At 27.1% G+C, this 19058-nt stretch overlaps 2 protein-coding genes across 3 annotated transcripts in view; one reads left to right on the top strand and one right to left on the bottom strand.

The window, feature by feature from the left end:
- The window catches only part of LOC111040653 (ras and EF-hand domain-containing protein homolog), a 25125-nt gene extending 15726 nt beyond the window's left edge, over positions 1 to 9399 (bottom strand). The window contains exon 1 of the mRNA XM_022324639.1: positions 9255 to 9399. The gene's annotated coding sequence lies outside the window, so the exon portion shown is untranslated. The remainder of the gene's footprint in view (positions 1 to 9254) is intronic.
- Positions 6101 to 19058, top strand: LOC111040660 (abhydrolase domain-containing protein 2). 2 transcript variants are annotated; one of them, XM_022324659.1, is made up of 8 exons: positions 6101 to 6525; positions 6604 to 7034; positions 12918 to 13093; positions 13194 to 13361; positions 14942 to 15128; positions 15439 to 15633; positions 17445 to 17599; positions 17957 to 19058. In XM_022324659.1, the coding sequence occupies exons 2-8, from the start codon at positions 6880 to 6882 to the stop codon at positions 18130 to 18132; spliced, it is 1212 nt and encodes a 403-aa protein (XP_022180351.1). In that variant the 5' UTR covers positions 6101 to 6525; positions 6604 to 6879; the 3' UTR covers positions 18133 to 19058. The 2 variants fall into 2 exon arrangements, with proteins under 2 accessions (XP_022180351.1, XP_022180343.1); XM_022324651.1 differs by having other exon boundaries at positions 6101 to 6529.

The raw sequence follows: 19058 nt of genomic DNA, 5'->3' as shown, positions 1-19058 counted from the left end.
AGTAAATTCATACAAAAAATTTGACATGAACTTTTTTTAAAAATTATTAATATGAAAACGGTCATTTTTTAAAATGTTTGACAAGCTGAATACATACTGTATAAATGTTGAGGTATTTTAACCGAATATATTAAAATGTACAATTCAAACAATAAGTGATGAATTTTAAGTGTACATGTTCATTGCATTACACATACACAAACTATGTTAAAACGAATTTATAAGTCAACAAGGCTATCACAAGTATATTGTTTTAAGGTTACGTTACACGTTGCATTTTACCTAAAATTAAAAACGATCTGTTTTGACGGATGGATTAAACATAGGTACCTATAATTGGTAACAATACGAATTATATATGTAGTGTATTACACATACAATTTGCAGCTATTTGCTGCAGCCTACGATTATAATATTGTTGGTATTAATTGGCCACCACTGACTTAATATTTACGCAAAACTAAAGTCTATTTAATTTGATCATTATTCTAATGTCTCAAATAAATTACAATTTGATCGGTGTCGTTACTATAATATGGACTAAACTAATGTGAATCACAATATTTTGTGATGGCAGTTTCTGAAAAGTATTATATATTATGGTACCTACATTATTTACGGTTGTGTAAGTGTGATGCGCCTAATACAATAACTGTCAATTAGCATGGTGCGTGACTATTAATTATTAAAGCTATTCGATAAAATGTTGTTATAATTGTATACGTAGTAATTAAGTTCTGTATTTTGTTTTCGTATTCTAATCATCTAATCAGTATTGTACACATTATATTATAATAGTATAATTATAATTTACAGTTGGCTGCAATAAATTAATAACTATGAGTGAAATTGGTTTTTAAGGATAAGTCATTATTATTTGATTACTATGGAAAGTTTAAAATATAATTTTAAATTATTTAAAACTGTATAGATAATTAAATATGTAATTATTATATGTTTGTATAGAGAATATTACCCACCTATTACTTGTATTAAATAAACTTTACGTGAAATAATTATATATCCCGTTTCTGTTTGGATAACATTTTAATAAACACATAAAGATTTTGTTTTATAAACTTACAGATCTTTAATTTTTGTATGTAATTAAAACTAATATTAACTTCATAAATATTATTTTAAATTTACAGAGAGTGATTTTATTAGGGTATAAAAAGTGATAAGTATAATAACTGATATGTAACCGTGACAAAAAACGGCCATTGTGATAAACAAAAGTTGAAATGATACAAATTACAAAGGAACAAAAAATTAACCAATAAGCGGACAGAAGGAATTCGATTTAAAATTGAAATTGAACTCTAGAAATTATTTCAATAATTTTTGAAGATTTTATTTTTTTTTAAGGTAATATATTTTTAATCTCATGGTGATAAAATAAAATAATGATAAAAAAATAAATATAAAAATAACCTAGACCAATTAAATTATCTCGATTTTCAATCGATAAATAGGACTTCCACCAACTTATAACTTTTGAAAACCCTTCCTCTGTAATAGATATATGTAATACAGACAAAAAGAATTAAAAACCAATAATCAGTGAGTAAATACAATATAATATACTATTATACTGTATACAGTCATAACTTTATTCATAATATTATAGGTACGAGTTACTTGAATTTTTTTAAATCTTTGGGTAATAATGATTAGCACTTGGTGTGCATTATTATTTATTGACTCTAGTTTATTTTGTTTACTCTGAATTATTATAACTATTAACATATTAGATAGATATAATAATATATTAAACTGTTCAAAAATAAAATACTTTAATAATTGTGTACATTAATCATTATCGTGTACCTATACAGCTATAAATATTAAAAGCTTATAAATACTATATTATTATGGGTGACATTTAATACCATACTCTAACTATACGTCATCTAATATAATATTTAGGAAGGTACCTATATGTATTGAATTAATATTACATAGATAATTGCATAATTATTGTATTAATCACAACTTTTACCTATCAGTATTCAGTATTAGCCATTAGGTAACACTTTTCGTTTTTCAGTAGGTACCTACCTAGATAGGAGGTGCCTACTAAGTTTATCAAATTAACCTTAACATTCATAACAATTAACCTGCATTAGTCATATAATATATTATGTCAGTATCTAAAATTTCTGACATTTCGTAGATAATGCTCAGTATATAGATACAATAATGTTTTTCATAAACGTATAAAAGTTCAAATTATCTTTATAGCAGTATTATTATGCCATATTAACCTACCTGTCTACTTAATATTAATTATTGGATAAAAAAAATACTAATTTATTATATAAATAAAACTTTTAAAATAATTGAATGCTACAGGTACCTAGGTGATATACGAGTAGTAGGTACCTATACCAGTTTACCTAGCCTAACTATATATAATAGATACATAGTCGGAATAGCATCAGGTATCTACCTAATACCTTAGCTATATAGATAAATTAATGTTTTAAATACATATATCAATAGGTACATTCCCAGTTCCACATAATAATTAAAAAATCAAACATTTATACAACATTAAATGAGTGTTTAATAATTTCATTTAAAACAACACGAGTAGGTACCATCAAGCTGCCATAACTCTGTGTAACAAGCATCAATCTCTACATGATATACCTACAACACTGCAGTATGCGAGTATGCCAGTAAACAGAATATTATGAGAAAAGTGCAATAATCAGCAACTTAAAAATTCTTAATAGGTATGTGCCTATATTTACATTATATGATTATAATTTGTACCAAAATATAGTCTCTAAAAAATTTATAATTTATTTCGACCTACATATATTAATATATTATTTAATTAAATATCATCTTGTTTGCCTTGCCTTGTTTTTGTGTTTTATAAAGTTTCGTAATATTATGATATTGAAAATATATATTAATATATTATCATGGTTTTTTTTAGTACCTTAATAATAACGTATACGCAGCGAATATTTAAATATTAATACAAAAATCCATAATCGCGATCAATGCTTGGAAACAATTATTGACCTTGTATACTACCTAACTGTGTAGACTTAATATTATATAGTAAATAATTACTAAAAGTAGGTATAAGGTCTATGTCGGCAACCTACTTTCCGCGTAAAACCGTTAGCACAAGGATTCTCGTCAGTGGGCGGTTAGTCCGATAAGCAAAATAAAATATTACCTAGTTGTATCACCTTTAATACCTATTATTTTATTTTATTATGTTATACTAGGGAAATGGTTTGAGGTTTCAATATTGTATCTATATTACTGTTTTTCTATAGGTATTTTTACATAAATTTCGTTAGACAATATGGTCAATGTATACTTCAACAGTTCAAAGTGTACCTATGTGAATATACCTATATGATGTGGTTTTATTTATTTATTAATTACTATGCAATAATAAGACTAAAAGTCAGTGCTCAATGTAGTAGGTAGGTTTATCTAGATGGTCTTATGGTACATAATATATATTTGCAGACTTACAGTAACCTTATTCATGTGAATATTAAAAAAAAAAAAGTGCAAATTAGATTTAGTTTGTAGTTTTAAAATTTTTAATTTTAATAAAAGTATTAACATTTTCTATTTGTGATAAGTTAAACATTTTCAAAATATTTTGACACTTTTTGAGCTATCTATATTTTTAGGTAATTTAGATATTTGATTATTTCTATTTATTTTTTCTATAATGTCTAAATTTCGATAAACATTGAACATTTAATACAAGATTCCTCATAAGTTATTTATATACCAATTAGAAAATTTGAAAAATTCAGTGACAACATTTTTTTCTAATGATATGATCAAATTAATTTTCTATTTTTAAGAAATGTTCATAACAATTTTTTACCGGGCCAAAAAACTTTAAAATGTAATACAAGGTTCTTCATAAGTTGTTATTCAAGATATTTAAAAATATTAAATATATAAATCCTGCACAATCGATCTTTATTTTTTGTTTATTATTTCAAATTCAATTTTTCACAAAATTCATTAAAATCACAAAAGTTTTCAAATTATTTTATAGTTACTTAAACATTCATAAAAAATTCAATATTTTTTAATTGTGGATTGAAAATGCAAAAGGTACAAGGTTCTTCATAAATAATTCGTATACTGAACCAAAATCTGAAAAAAATTTTCACAATTTTTTCAAGGTCGTTTAAAGTTAAAATTCGGACGAAATTAGATAATTAAACGTCGAATAATTAATAATTTTAGTTATTTGGTTATAATTTAAGCACATTAATGAGAATTATTGATTTATACGTATATCATAAAATAATATACTTAGTAATATAGGCCGTCAGACCATCTATACAATTCAAATTGAACACATCCATTACGGTGACCTTACTCAATGACAAGGTACCTATTGGTATCTACTACAGCACAACAGAGCGGGGTTACCTACTTTCCCCTTTTTTATTTTGTATTTTGATTTTTGTATGACATTTTTGTAACTACTGTACAATTACATTGAGAATTATATTTTGGTGAAATATTTAAGTTTCTACATTTAAATTGAAAGACGTATTTTAGGAAAAAGTTCAAAGAAGCCGACTTCAGTCAATATTTTGTATATTTAGTATAGGCAGCTACAAGCTATTAAAAGTGTTTTCAAGTAAGGTTAACACTTAATTAAAATATTAGATGCTTATAAGATATTAATATGTAGGTAGGTACGAAGTAGGCAGCTATACGTAACAGTTTAAGGCTTCTCGTGATCCTTATCCTAAAAATTTTACCCTATTAAAGTAGGATGTTGTATAGGTATGTGTATGTCTAATTATAGTAAAGACTAAAGAGCATTATGGGCGAGGGTTGGGTGTATATAGTATAGATTTGATGTATTATGAAGTTTTTTTGAGTTCATCATAATGTATAGGTAATTTGTTTTGGTATGTTATGTAATCAAGAAACCTCGGTGTACGAGAACATTGGAATAATATGATCGAAAATAATATAGCGTAATTCCTATTATGATTATTTTATTCTAACAGCCTCCCCAGTTATTGTAGGTGTTCGGATACACGTCAACAAGTCAGGACGTTGGCGGGTATCTACGTGAGACCAGCAGCACCTGGACGGTTTTCGGCTGGGTTCTCCGATAATTCGTATTATGCATACGAAATATCGTATTATGTCCCACAAAACATACGAATATAATGCGTAATAGAGTATAATAATGTTATTACGTCGGCGCGCACGCGTTCGTCGGTAGGTACATACATGGCTACATATTCTAATACAATGTGGTGTGAGTGTGCGCGAGCATGTGTACGAAATAAAATCGATATAACGCGAGTATCGAAAATGCCACGCAGCTGGGTATGCGCGGCGGCGGCGGCGGAGGAGAGAAAAAGTTTGAATAATGAAAACGCACGAATAGGGGGAAAAAAAACAAGAAAATAATCGGCATTGAGCCGCCAAACGGGAGGGTGCGATAGCGCTATCTAGCCGGCGTAGAAAATGGCCTCGGCAAGTTTTTCGCAGGAAAAATACAAACGGAATGGGATAATAGTTCGTCCGTAGATCAAAAATAAATCTCGAATAATAACATATAGCATTCAAATCGAACAGTGGGAGCTTCATCCACACAATTCAATGGTTTTCGGTCGTTCTTCCGGCGCATTAATATACGTACCAAACTCGAAACTACCGTCACAATAATGTACAGTAGATGTATTACTAATACATTTTTGTATTCAATGTTAAAAATAATATTTTAATGCGAATGACTAATAAAATTCTTTCGACGTTTTCCGGCGGATTTGATGCTCGAATACCGCCACACTGCCACGGTGCCACGGGCGCGTCGGCTTAAAATTCTAGTGACCCCGCAATCGCCGCCACGCCCAGCTACGGCGGCTATCTTTCGCGTTATCGACTCGAAATTATCATTATTATTATTATTATTATTATTATTATTATCATTATCGTAATGTACACCTTTTTGGGGGTTTTAATAATACACACACACAAACACACATCACCACGACGATTATAATATTATTATGTACTATCAGCATGCATAATTGATAACGTTCACAACTCGCGTGGAGTGTGGACGGGCGGGCGAGTACGCCTACCACTGACGCCGGTTATCTCCTTAGCCTTTATCACTCGCCAATAAAATATACATGAGTGTATGATTTTACATGCAAATATGTAATTTATTAAAACGATATTTCAACAAAGTGCAATGCTGCAGAGTTTTATTGCTCGAAAGATGGAGATCTGACCGTCCGAAAAAAAAAAATAAAAACCATACGGCGGCGGTGTGTAGTGAATCACGTATTACGAGGACGCGCGCGCCGACCGACCGTCGACCGGCGGTGACTAGTGTGCGTGTGTGCCGTGCGTGTGTGTGTGTGCACCGTGTGTGTGTGTGTGAGCCGTACTGCCTTGGTGCCGTGTGCGTGCGTGTTTGCCGTGTGCGTCCGTGTCCGTCGTGTACGTTCCGCAAACTTTTTGAATAATTCACGACGCCCGCACACCGTAGGTGGTGCCTACTTTTTTACCTTCTATCGACTTTTTCCCGCCCAAAAAAACTTATCGAACTTTATTTTTTTTTAGGCATTTTTTATCATCGTCGTCGTCGTCGACAGAGAAGTCAGGACCCGGCGAGTGGGCTGCTCAGAACGACGACGACTGCTCATCCACACGTCGCGAATACCGCTTTTCGGAGTACACACTCGAACGTGTTCCCCGATAGTTTCGGAAGATCCGAGTGCCAAGTCCGTGTTCTATCGACACGAGATCCTCTCCATGACGATCTGCGTCCACAGACACCAACGTCGCCACAACCACTGATCCTAGTCGTAGGCGAACAAACGATATCGGCCGCGGAACATGTCTGTGGCCGTTTTGACTGCCATCGCGGTTTTCATCATCGCTGTGTTTCGTATGCTCAACGTTTCCAGTCAACCTCAAAAACCATCCTTCTTTTGCAGGGACAAACAGTTCCTCAACAGAGTCCTGAAATTCGCGCCCCAACTTGAGGAACCGTAAGTGCACCTATTCAAATTTTTATTCTCACCTCCGCCAAACTTGTTAGCCTGTGTAATTTGTTCACTTTACGCGCTTGCTGGCAAAGTCTGTAATTTTCTTCCACTTTGACCCTGGAATAATCGAAATAATACCAACTGTCCATGCTACCAGATTATAATATGTATTTAATGACTGACAAACGCACACAATGCATACAAATGTAATGTATGGTGATTTAATATTATGGATTTATTTTGTTATTTGCCTAGATTTTACTTAATATACCTAGAAATAGTTACATTTCAATCTAATTTTATACATATTACCGTAGGTACCAATTTCTTTTCCTAGTTAATATAAATTGATCAATATTAATACGTAGGTGAGTACCTAAATTCTAAAATACATTATCTTAACTTTAAACCAATGGACTGGAGTTATAATTTTTTAATGGTACCACAAAGTACCTAATAATATACCTACCTAGTATATGTTATAATAGGATACTTACTTATTAGTTATTAGACTACTTATGTTCATTTAACTTTCCTTATACACCAATGTTTAATTATCCATGTGACCCATTGACCACATTTAGTAACATAATTTAATATGACATTATTATTCAAATATTAAAATGATAGACATTTTATCATTTTTTTGTGGGTTTAATTAGTAATTACTATCTAATTAGTTGGTACTTAATATAATTATATTGTGCCTATTACCTAATTGTACTACGTATATAGGTTAGGTACTTGTCTTTAATCAATTTTAAATTACTTTCCGTTAATTTCTAATAACCTATAGTAATTTTATTTACATGTATTTTAATTAAAATATCATTAGAGCTGGTCAATTTAACATTTATGTGGTCAATCATTGAGAAAAAAGGTATTTAGTTTATAATTACATGGATAAGAGATATATTATGACTTATAATTAATAAAATTATATGCATACATTTTTAACTGTACTATTTTAAACTTTATTATATTGATAAAAATTGGAAGTTACCTAATAAAATTCTTTGGCTATTTTCCTTATGATTTATAAGTAATGCTCAAATGTTTAGTAATATGAATCATTAAAAAGAGTTAATAATTGAAATACAGCAAAAAACAAATTTAATATCATCTATATCTTTAATTAAATTGTTTTCATTAAAACAGTATTATTAGACCCACTTAAATTTTAAATTGTTGTAAATGATCTTTCTACACCTACTGATGTATTGGGACCAAATTTCATATACCTAAGCTAAATCTTTTAAGCTATAGATACTGTTCTACATTAAATGTTAATACATTGCAATTATATAGGTATATTATTGACGTTTTTCATATCACTGACAAAACTACAATTTGGGTATTTCGATTATATTTACTTGATTAGCCATCTATTATATAACAATTTCATGTATTACTTATTTCTACTAATTATTTATTAGGCTAATATAATACAATAATAGAATTGAAATAGATGACATTAAAAAAAATTGTGCATCAATTAGCAAAAATGGAGACTATGGGCAGTAAAAGCAAAGTAAAGTTTACTTCATTGTAATTATAATGATTCAATATGAGAATATTATCTTTCAGTCACATTAACCTGTAAGAAAAACGTTTTTTTACATAATCCTACTTATTACGTATATGTAAGTAACGAGTTCTTTCAGTGATTGTTTATTGAATGGCTATTAACTATTAAGTACCTACTTACCTCGCTACTTACTGAGTAAGTTATTTAATGATTTTAATAATATTAAATAGGTACCTATCCCACAGTTCCTGTTTAGCAATCAATTAGTTAAACAGTTAGTTTATCAAATTATTAGTATTATTATGAATGAATATTTTTTAGACTGTATTTTTACATTTACAAATTGGTAAATATATAATTTTTAACTAATTAAAATAGTTATTTACCTTATTTAAAATTTAAAAAAAATTAAATGTTTTATTTAATTTGCATGTAAGAATATAAAAGTAGTAAACATATTATGAATTGGCTAATATTGTCCACTTAAGATCGGTATGACTTTTGTGTTTTTTTAATTTGTGTTGGTAGCTATTAAAAATATTAGTCATTCCTTTAATATCTTATTATTTATGACAATCCAGATAAGAGTTTAATAAGGTATGATGTCATTAAAAATTATAATGCCAAGAATAAAATGTTAACGAAGCAGTACCTGAATTATTACTTAGGTATTAAAAATAATAATAATAACTTACTTGAAATGTTTGTTTTTTTAAAGAAATGTGTAATTAAAACAATTATCACTCAACGCCCACATTTATTAGTACCTTTTATAAAAATAAGTTCAATTGAAATCAACATTTAAAAATAGTTAATATGTACCATGCAATTAAGTAATCATATAATATTGAATGAATTATTCATAGATTGATGTTAAACAATGTATTTTTAGTTGATAGAAATATATAACATATAGGCATTAATATTTAGTTTAAAATGTTTGATGATATTATGTTTTTTAGTTATGAGATGTAAAATAACAAATAATAACAAGTATAAAATTTAAATAAGTCCTCATTTTGTAAATTGTAAATTTAAATATGTAGGTATGAGTATTTAATACAATAATTATTGCAATATGTAAACTTAGCAAATGTTTAAAATAAAATAACAATTGGAAAACACATGTCTTATGAATATCTATTTAACACGTCATATTTAACATAGTTTTGTTACACATTAAATGGTTTAATATCTAGATACCTATATAGTAGCTTTAAATTGCATATTATGCAAGTCCAAATCTATTTGGAATAGGGCTAGGTAGGTAACCATTGTTTACTTCAGAGAACATGGATTTATTTAATTTGGTTAAACAGCACTTAGGTACACTTAAATATTAAAACAATTAACAAGGAGAAAACTAAAAAAGAAGCACAAGTCAAAGTATTGCAAATTGTAAAATATTTTGACAAAAGTAAAGTCAGTGAGTGTTTATTATTATAAAAAAAAACATTTTATCTTATATGAGTTATTCTTGAGTTCTTATGTAATAAAAACATTTCTCCTCATCACCCAGGCTAACCTTTCGGCTTTCATTAATTCAATAACTAGATAACAATATTTATCTAAGTATTATCCAATTGTTAGTAGATCTAATGAAAATAATCTGTAAACTTGTTAATTTATTGTAGGTATTTAGATTCAAAGGTTAATTATACTATTTTATCTTTCCATTTTTTATTTAGTTGATTCAGAGGTTAATAAGAATTTTTCTAAACAAATATTGGATGGAAACTTCTTTTATTCAAGTCTAAGATTACATTATTTTTATGATTGAAGTATGAAGTACCTACCTTTTTTAAAAATTTTATCTAAGTTTGTTTAGTTAAATTAGGTTTTTGTATAAATTACGTTTTAATAATATTTATTAACTTAACTGCTATATGTAACAATTTATATACATAATAAAATCAAAAGAGTTATTTTATTTTCCACTTTAGATCATACAAAAAATAATAATCATTTTGCCTTTTTTCATAAAGATAACTATTATGACGTGAATATAATAAAGGCCCAAACAAAATGCATTTATAGAGTGATTGTATTAATTAGTGGCAATTCCGTATTCAAGTGAAAAATGCAGTAGCAAGGTGTGAGGTTTTTGGTTGGGGAGACGCTGAAAAAAAATAGCACTAATACGTCTGGACTCCCCCTTTTTCTATTTTATCTATACAATACGAAATAAATGTTCAAAAACTAAAAACAAAATTAAATATTATATTTAAAATGTTACAACTTCCTTAAAATAATAATTTAATAAAATAACAAATGTAGGTATCATCATAGCAAACAAAACAAAATAAAATTTAATATACTGACAACATGCAACTCACATTAAGATGAGGTTTAAAAAACAAATTTACGTTAAATCTATTTTTCTATTTTTGTCTGAAAAATAAGTCAATGACAATAAATTCAATAATGGACATGTTCATTTATTTTTAAATTCAAATTTTTTTCATATGAGTAGGTAGTTATATAATAATTATATATATTATATAATATATGTTATATATATTATATATAATTATATAATAATTTCATCGTTCAAAATGATTAAATCATCAGCCATGAGGACAAATTACAAATTATCATGTAAAAAAATTAAATATTAAGAAACATGTACGATGTTCCTATCATGATGTCGTGACTACGCAACTGCGACGTCGATAATTGATGACCGAGGTATCACCCATCAAGTATTATTACGAACGGCGAGACGATTAAAAATCCCCTTGTACCCGCGCTCCTATATTTGCGAGACATTGCATCTCAAAGTCTATTTGATATAATACCATATTTAGAATGATCAGCATTTCCAGCTTGTACGCACAGCAGTATCGCTCTCATCTAATCTATTTTAAAAATGTTATTACTGTACAGCAAAAAACCAATCTTAACAAATATTGAAACATACAACACACTTTTAATATAAAATATAAATTCAAATTTGTAAGTATTTTTTATAGCAAAATTATTATTTATTTATCCCGTGCTGTAATTTCTAAGTGGGGAGACTTCTCATTGTCTCCTATGACGCTTCGTCACTGGCAAAATGTTGTAATAACTGCTTTATATCATTCATTAACATCTTATATCAGTATTAAAGTACTTAGTTAATCATAAAATTAATAGTGCGAGATATATTGTTAGTTACTTCCATGGAGTTAAATTAAATATATGCATATGTATTTATATATAATATATTATATGGTGTGCATATTAGATAAATTTCTCATAAAATAATTACTTGATTATTAATTTGCTTTATGTTTTACTTTTGTTTTTATATCATTCTTAAAGAGCAATAAAGTATTGAGTTATTCATTTCAATTTTTTTAAATTGTTGTACTATGCTTACCTACTTATACATATTTACTTATATTCATATTTTAAAACATTATTATTAGGAAACAAATTTTATTGTAATAAAAAATAAGAAATATGTAGATAATCTTGTAATTATTTTTATCAAAATATGTAAAGAAAATTAATAATATGCAAGTATCGAAGAAGTGCATTAGCATTGAAAATTACAAAAAAAAATATATTTTTATAAATAAATATAATACAAATGATGTAGATTTATAAAACTATGAGTATTATTCCGGAACAAAGCAATGAGAAACAACATAATGTTGAAGGCTTGCAAATGAAAAATCGCGACGGTTTGGTCGGAGAATACTCTTTTATTGACTAAAACACCATTCTATGTCAATAGATGTGATAATGGCGTAATTCATGTTCACTATATCAGAAGGAGTGAATTCAATGTCCAGAATTCTGTGTTGATTTTTACTAGTTAAAATATCTCTGATTTTAATGGTTTTAAATTCAGATTTTTTTTCAATTATACTTGCAAATTTGTGTTTGTTTTAACTATTTCTCCTATGTGCCCTTGAGTTTTTCTAATTTATCTACAGATTTTTCAACAATGCTGATACTTTTTATCAAAGACATGTTTTAAGTTTCCAATTGTTAAATTGTCTGAATCAAAAAAACGAAAATTTGCAGAAATGAATTTCAAGTTTTTTTTTAAATTGATATTTTACATTAGCAAATTTGCTTTTTAAATAGCTGCCGGCCGAAAAAATGCTGTCAAAATACTACCGTTACAGATAATGTTTAGTTGTCAAAAATCAATGAAAAAATCAAAAATTATTAAAATATGAACTTATTTACTAAATATGTATAAATATGTAAAATAAATTTGGGTTTATTTCAATGAGAATGATCTAAATCGTACACATTTTTTATCAGATTTAAAATATCTTATTCCAATAAAAACATGTATTTACATTAAAAATCCGTTCCCTACTTATCATGCTATTTAATTACTTTAAATTTTTTTCCAGATATGTACCAACTAGATTGTGGGGATTCAGTGGTCATGTTCAAACTATTTTGTACAGTGTTTTTGGTAGAGTGAGATGTCCATGTCCTAAAGGAGACCGAAGATTCTTAATTCTTGATGATGGAACTACACTTACATATGATCTGTTTAAGCCAACTTTTATTGAACCAGAACTAGGTGATTGAATTGTTTAGTTAATATATTTGCTTTTAACTTATTATGGTTTAAATTAAACTATATATTACAGGATTAAAAATGTTTTATTAATTATTTTTAGAGGGCATTACTGTAGTTATAGTTCCTGGAATTTGCAATTCTTCAGAGAGTGATTATATTCGAACATTTGTTAATTATACTCAAAACCAAGGTTATAGATGTGCAGTTCTTAATCATGTGGGAGCTTTGCATAATGTACCTGTTACTGCTTCTAGAATATTCACATATGGTAAAAAAATTTAAATACTTATAATTGTCTTTAAAAAATATTGATATGTAGACACAATACAAATTAATAATATATTGTGATTATTGATTTCAATATTTTCAATAAATAAATTATAAATTATGTCTTATTATTTATGATAAAAAAAATGTAATTTTATGTTAGAAAACACCAAATTTCATCCATAAACAATAACAATTATTTTTTTTATTTATTTTTTTTTCAATCCAAAGATTGGTTAAATGATTATTGATGTTTCTCTCCACTTGTCTCTGTCACTTATGACCCTCTTTATCTCCCAGTATGTTCCTATTCCGGTATCTTCCATCAATTGCTTCAGAAATGGGGTTCTGGGCCTTCTTCTTCCAGGTTTTCCTTCAATCTTTCCCTCTATTATTATGGTTATCCAAGGACTATTCCTTATTATGTGTCCGATCCATGCTTTCCTTCTCAGTCTCAGCGTATTCCATATTGATTTTTGGGTATTCATTCTCCTGAAAACCTCATCATTTTTTTATCTTTTGTGTCCATGAAATTTTTAGCGTTCTTCTCCAACACCATACTTCAAAGGCTTCTATTTTGGCTTTCTCAGCCTTCATTATTGTCCAAGTCTCTGCTCTATATAGAGCTACGCTCCACACAAAGCTTTTTATAAGTGTTTTCCTGGTGTCCAGACTTATTTTATTTGAAGTAAAAAGATTTCTCTTTTTATAATAGGCCTGTTTGGCTTGCGCTATTCCACATACTATATCTGTATGGCTTTTCCCATCGCTTGTGATTATGCTCCCCAGGTATGTGAAACTTTGAACTGTCTCCAGCGATATTCCATCTAGAGTTATATTTGCATAAATCTGCTGTTTGTTACTTATAAGAATCTTGGTTTGCCGTTGGTTTATTTTCATGTAGTGTTCTTTAAGCATATTGTTTATTTTTTCGATCATGTTAGTTATTTCTTCTTCACTTTCTCCAATTACAGCAATATAATCCGCGAAACACAACATTTGCACAAGTATTCCTCCTATCTTTACTCCTTCAATATTTTCTTTTCTTATTTCTTTTAAAGCTTCTTCTATATACAGATTAAATAAAGTAGGTGATAGATTGCACCCTTGTCTTACCCCCTTAGCAATTTTAGCCTCCACCTGGTTGTTACCTTTTTCAGCTTTTACGACTGCGATTTCATTGATGTATAGATTATGTATGATTTTCCTATCGTTATAGTCCATTCCAATATCCTCCAAAATCCTAAATAGTTTTGCCCATTTAACATTATCGAAGGCCTTCTCCAAATATAAGAAGGCAATAAACAGTGGTTTGTTGATTCTTAACATTTTCTCACAATAAAAATTATATAAAAATTAATTTGATTTAAATTTTAAACTTGATTTTTGTATTAAAATATATGTTATTTATTAATATTGACACTGTCTTTAAATATATAGTACTCATACGTAACATTGCATATATTGTCATTGACCACAACATTATAAGTCTAAAACTTTATTGTTATAAAAGTATTTAGTACGATTTCAACTCAAACTTTCTAAGTTTTTATGTATATAATGTTGAATAATAATTTACAGGTCACACAGATGATCTTCATGTAATGCTTTGCAACTTATCAGAACATTATCCAAGTACTAAAATTATAATTATTGGATATAGTATGGGTGGTAATTTGGTTACTAAATACCTTGGAGAATCTCGTCATAATAGACCAAGTAGTGTTATTGCTGGAGTATCCATTTGTCAACCTTATGATGCTTTGAAGTAAGCAAAATGTATCAAATATTATTAAAATTTACTTAGGAAATCTGTTGAATTTATATAGTATTATTTAAATGATGTGGGTATTATTTAGTTTATGTTTGTTTTTTCTTTAGATACCTGCAATTATATCTATATTTATTAAATATTGGTTTTAATATGACATTGTTTATTTAATTGTTTGATTTGAAAGTCTGGTTTTTAGATTGGCTGTTTCACATAAAAACGAGTTCATCACCTGGATGACTTAATATTATTATTTTTTAAGGACAATTAAAAAAAAAACAAAACTAATGTTTCATTAACTATTTAGGGCAACTGGTGTTTTATTACATTGGCAAAACTTCCGAAGACTTTATTTGTACGCATTAACAGAAGCAATAAAAGCTTTAATTTTGAAACATAGAAGTAAACTATTGGCAGATGACGTTAAAGAACGATATTCATTAATTGAAAAAGATATAATATCTGCTGCTACATTACCAGAACTTGATGATGCTTATACCAGGTAAAATTTTAAATACATTTATAGAATAATTAATGTTTTATACATTTTATGGTTTTATTCTAATATGTAATGTTTTTTTGATCCATACTTTTGATAAACTATCAAAGTTAATTTTTAATTTTATAATTGTAAATATTGTAATAATAATTAATTTAATTAATGCAGTGTTAATGATTTTGTGTTAAAAAAACTTATTTTCTTAATAAGTGGGTATTACATATTTATAATTTAAATTTACTTAAGTTTCAATTTATATAATTTCATCTTTGAAAAAAACTAATGTAAAATTTAATGAAACACTAAAAAACAATGTATTAATTTTTAGGGAATAGATACCTCTAACATAGATAATTATTATTTATTTTAACATAATATAATTGTAGTTAAGTAATTGATGAATTATATTTTTGATTACTTATAAATATCTTAAATTTGATTATTTAATTAGGAACTGAGAGTACTTTTTAATTATTTTTTTGGTTTTTATTTAATAACACCTGAATTATTCACTTTATTCAACTTTTTTAGTCCTTTGTAAATATTGGTTATTTTTTGTATAGTTCTACCAATAAACGGAAAGTCTTTCCGAGAATACTGCTAAACAATTTAATATTTCTGATCTAGATAAAAATATTAATTTACACTCAAATCTACAACTCAAAGACACTTACAAAAATATTTAAAAGTTATTTTTATAACTTATGAGTAAATTATCACTAGGATTTTAAGTATAATATTCAAAAATTGGCCCTCAAATCAGTTTTGTGAGAAACAAAAATAAGAATTTTTTGGAATTATTACAAAAGTTACTCGTTGAATTTTATTTGTAAATAATAAATCTAAATTTTTTTAGGGTTCCAGCCTTGAGTATTATATAAAAATAAAAATGGTAACTACTAGTTACAGACATAATAATATGTGATGTTACATTACCATAAACACGAACACCATACACCACATAAGAAAACAAGTGTAAAACTGAATATTAAAAAACCAAAAACCATAACACTGATTCAAATGAGTGCATATTATTGTTCGTTTACACGGGGACAGTAAATGATGATAGTTAATGTCACAACAGTAACTATCATCAAACTGTTTTCGTGTAGATAATTATATAGCAGCAATTGACATTGAACTACTACTGCAGTATCTCATTACCTAGCTGTGCTAGATAGTTAAAATTTACGATCATGGTAGTGCTACTTTGACAGTTCCTACAAAATTGAACTTAATAACTTTTTATCAGCAAAATTTGTGGAAATTTAAAAAACTCAATAATTATTAAATCAAAACTAATAATATAATGAAAACATAAAAGATAGTATTAACAATACACAACTATAGTTTTCAGTGATTAAAATAATACAGGTATTTATAAACTACATTGTAGTTAAGGTATGTTTTAATTTTAATTTGGGTAAAACGAATAGAAGCTTTAATATCAGATGTAATCTAATGATTGACAACGTCCAAAACTAGTAACTACCAGTTTTATTTTTACGTCATACAGCTAAAGGCAGTTATTAAACATTTTTTTTTTTAAATTTTACTATGTACAAAAAAATAAAACTTTATCATGGCATATTTTATATACCTAATCTCACATTCATATATGTATATTATAATTTATAATTTGTCAACTTAACACATTTAAACATAATTGTTTTTTTTTAGGCAATACTTTGATATAAATATCAAGGATATTTAAATTACTTAAACAAGATTTAAACTTGACTTACTATTGATGATTTCTTCAGTTCCGTGGATATTTAAATTTAATTAACACATTTTTAAACTCTATATTTTAGAAAAGTCAATAATTTCAAAAACCTTCATGAGTTTTATCGATGGTCGAGTTGCTTGCATTACATACCCAATGTAAAAACGCCAATGATATTTATTAATTCAAGAGATGATCCATTGGTACCTGAAGATTTATTAATACCTATTCAAAATTTTGCAAGTAAGATAATTATTAATTTTTATTAAATATATAAGCTAAACCACATTAAGAACTTCATATTTCTAATCTTTTTTTCATGGTTATCAAATATTTAAAAGTGTAATTTAAATTATATTGTATAGGTAGTATTGCCATATGTTTTATTAGCATGTGTTTTAATACCATTTAATTTCTGTTTAATCAATTTAAACTTTTAAATTTTTAAGTACAAGTAAAAGTGCTAAACACAAGTGTAATAGAAGAAGTTTTAACAAAATATTCATATAGTTTTTCAAAGAAAAAAAACAATTATTGTACTATAAATATTTATTTGATACTATTGTTATCATTAACATATTATGTATGCATTTGTTTTAGAATCAAAAGATAATATATTGTACTTGGAACTGATGCACGGTGGCCACCTTGGATTTTTTGAAGGCGGATTTATGTATCCTAATCCTATAGCATGGTTGGATCGGACTTTAGTAACATTATTGCCGGGTCTCAGGGAACATTGTCTTGATGATATGAAAAAAACAGCAGTTTACTGAATTTATCCATCTTTATCCACTATATACAAGTTTATGTATATGTATATATACTATGCTGTAAATGGGATTTTTATCATTATTTATTACACTGCTATTGATATAATACCTGATCTGTTATAGAATATAATAGATAGTAGTAGGTAGCTTCAAAAAATTATGTGTTTGAGCTTATATTTCTTAAATTTCAAATTGAACCACTTTAAATAAGCAAAAGTAGTGCATAAACCCTACTCTTTAATTAGCTTGTTATTTGAGTATACCTTTTTATTTGTATTAATTATATAAAAACATTATTGTGAGTTATAATTTATATTTCACCTTAATCCTTCTTCAAATATTTCTAAGACTTGAACTTAAATTCTCACAATTTACATGAATAAACTCTCTTTATGTTTTCCTTAACTTTTTTTGTGTATGTTTGAATGCTTTGAGTTTCACGCAAACTAAAACTTTCTCATCATTTCATTAATATACATAACATTTGTATGTACTGACTAATGTATTAATTTCACACAATAATACATTAGCACCGTACTATAAAATATTATCTTAACCCCTCTTGTACATATTATATATTATATAATATATTCCTACGAAATTTTTGAATGACATTCTAAGTGTTTACAATTAAAGTAATGAACTTTTTACCGATAATCAACTTTTTTCTGAAAATTTTAATATGAAATTATACATTTTATTACTATTATCATTTTAGGGAATTAGAGTGTTTTTCGGTGAAATTTACTTATTATTTATAAATTAACAACTGCGAATTTTTTTAAAAATATTGTCTGTTATATTAATTCGTTTTGTTTCAGTACTATTTGTACTGAAATAGAATGCATTTATATGAAAATATGAAAACAATTTGTTATTTTAACTTAAGTGTTGAAAAAAATATTTTTTTTGTTGTAATTTATCAACTT

Source organism: Myzus persicae, unplaced genomic scaffold, assembly GCF_001856785.1.
Source record: "Myzus persicae strain clone G006 unplaced genomic scaffold, MPER_G0061.0, whole genome shotgun sequence".
NCBI lineage: Eukaryota > Metazoa > Arthropoda > Insecta > Hemiptera > Aphididae > Myzus > Myzus persicae.
Note: the sequence above shows the minus strand (reverse complement) of the source record. Positions and strands in the feature narration are given on the sequence as shown.

Excerpts from the sequence above, each read along its gene's own strand:
- LOC111040660 (XM_022324659.1), top strand. The coding sequence starts at position 6,880 with ATGTCTGTGGCCGTTTTGACTGCCATCGCGGTTTTCATCATCGCTGTG. Across the intron at positions 15,129-15,438 it reads CAACCTTATGATGCTTTGAA|GGCAACTGGTGTTTTATTAC; the intron begins GTAAGCAAAATG and ends TTAACTATTTAG. Across the intron at positions 17,600-17,956 it reads ACCTATTCAAAATTTTGCAA|AATCAAAAGATAATATATTG; the intron begins GTAAGATAATTA and ends CATTTGTTTTAG.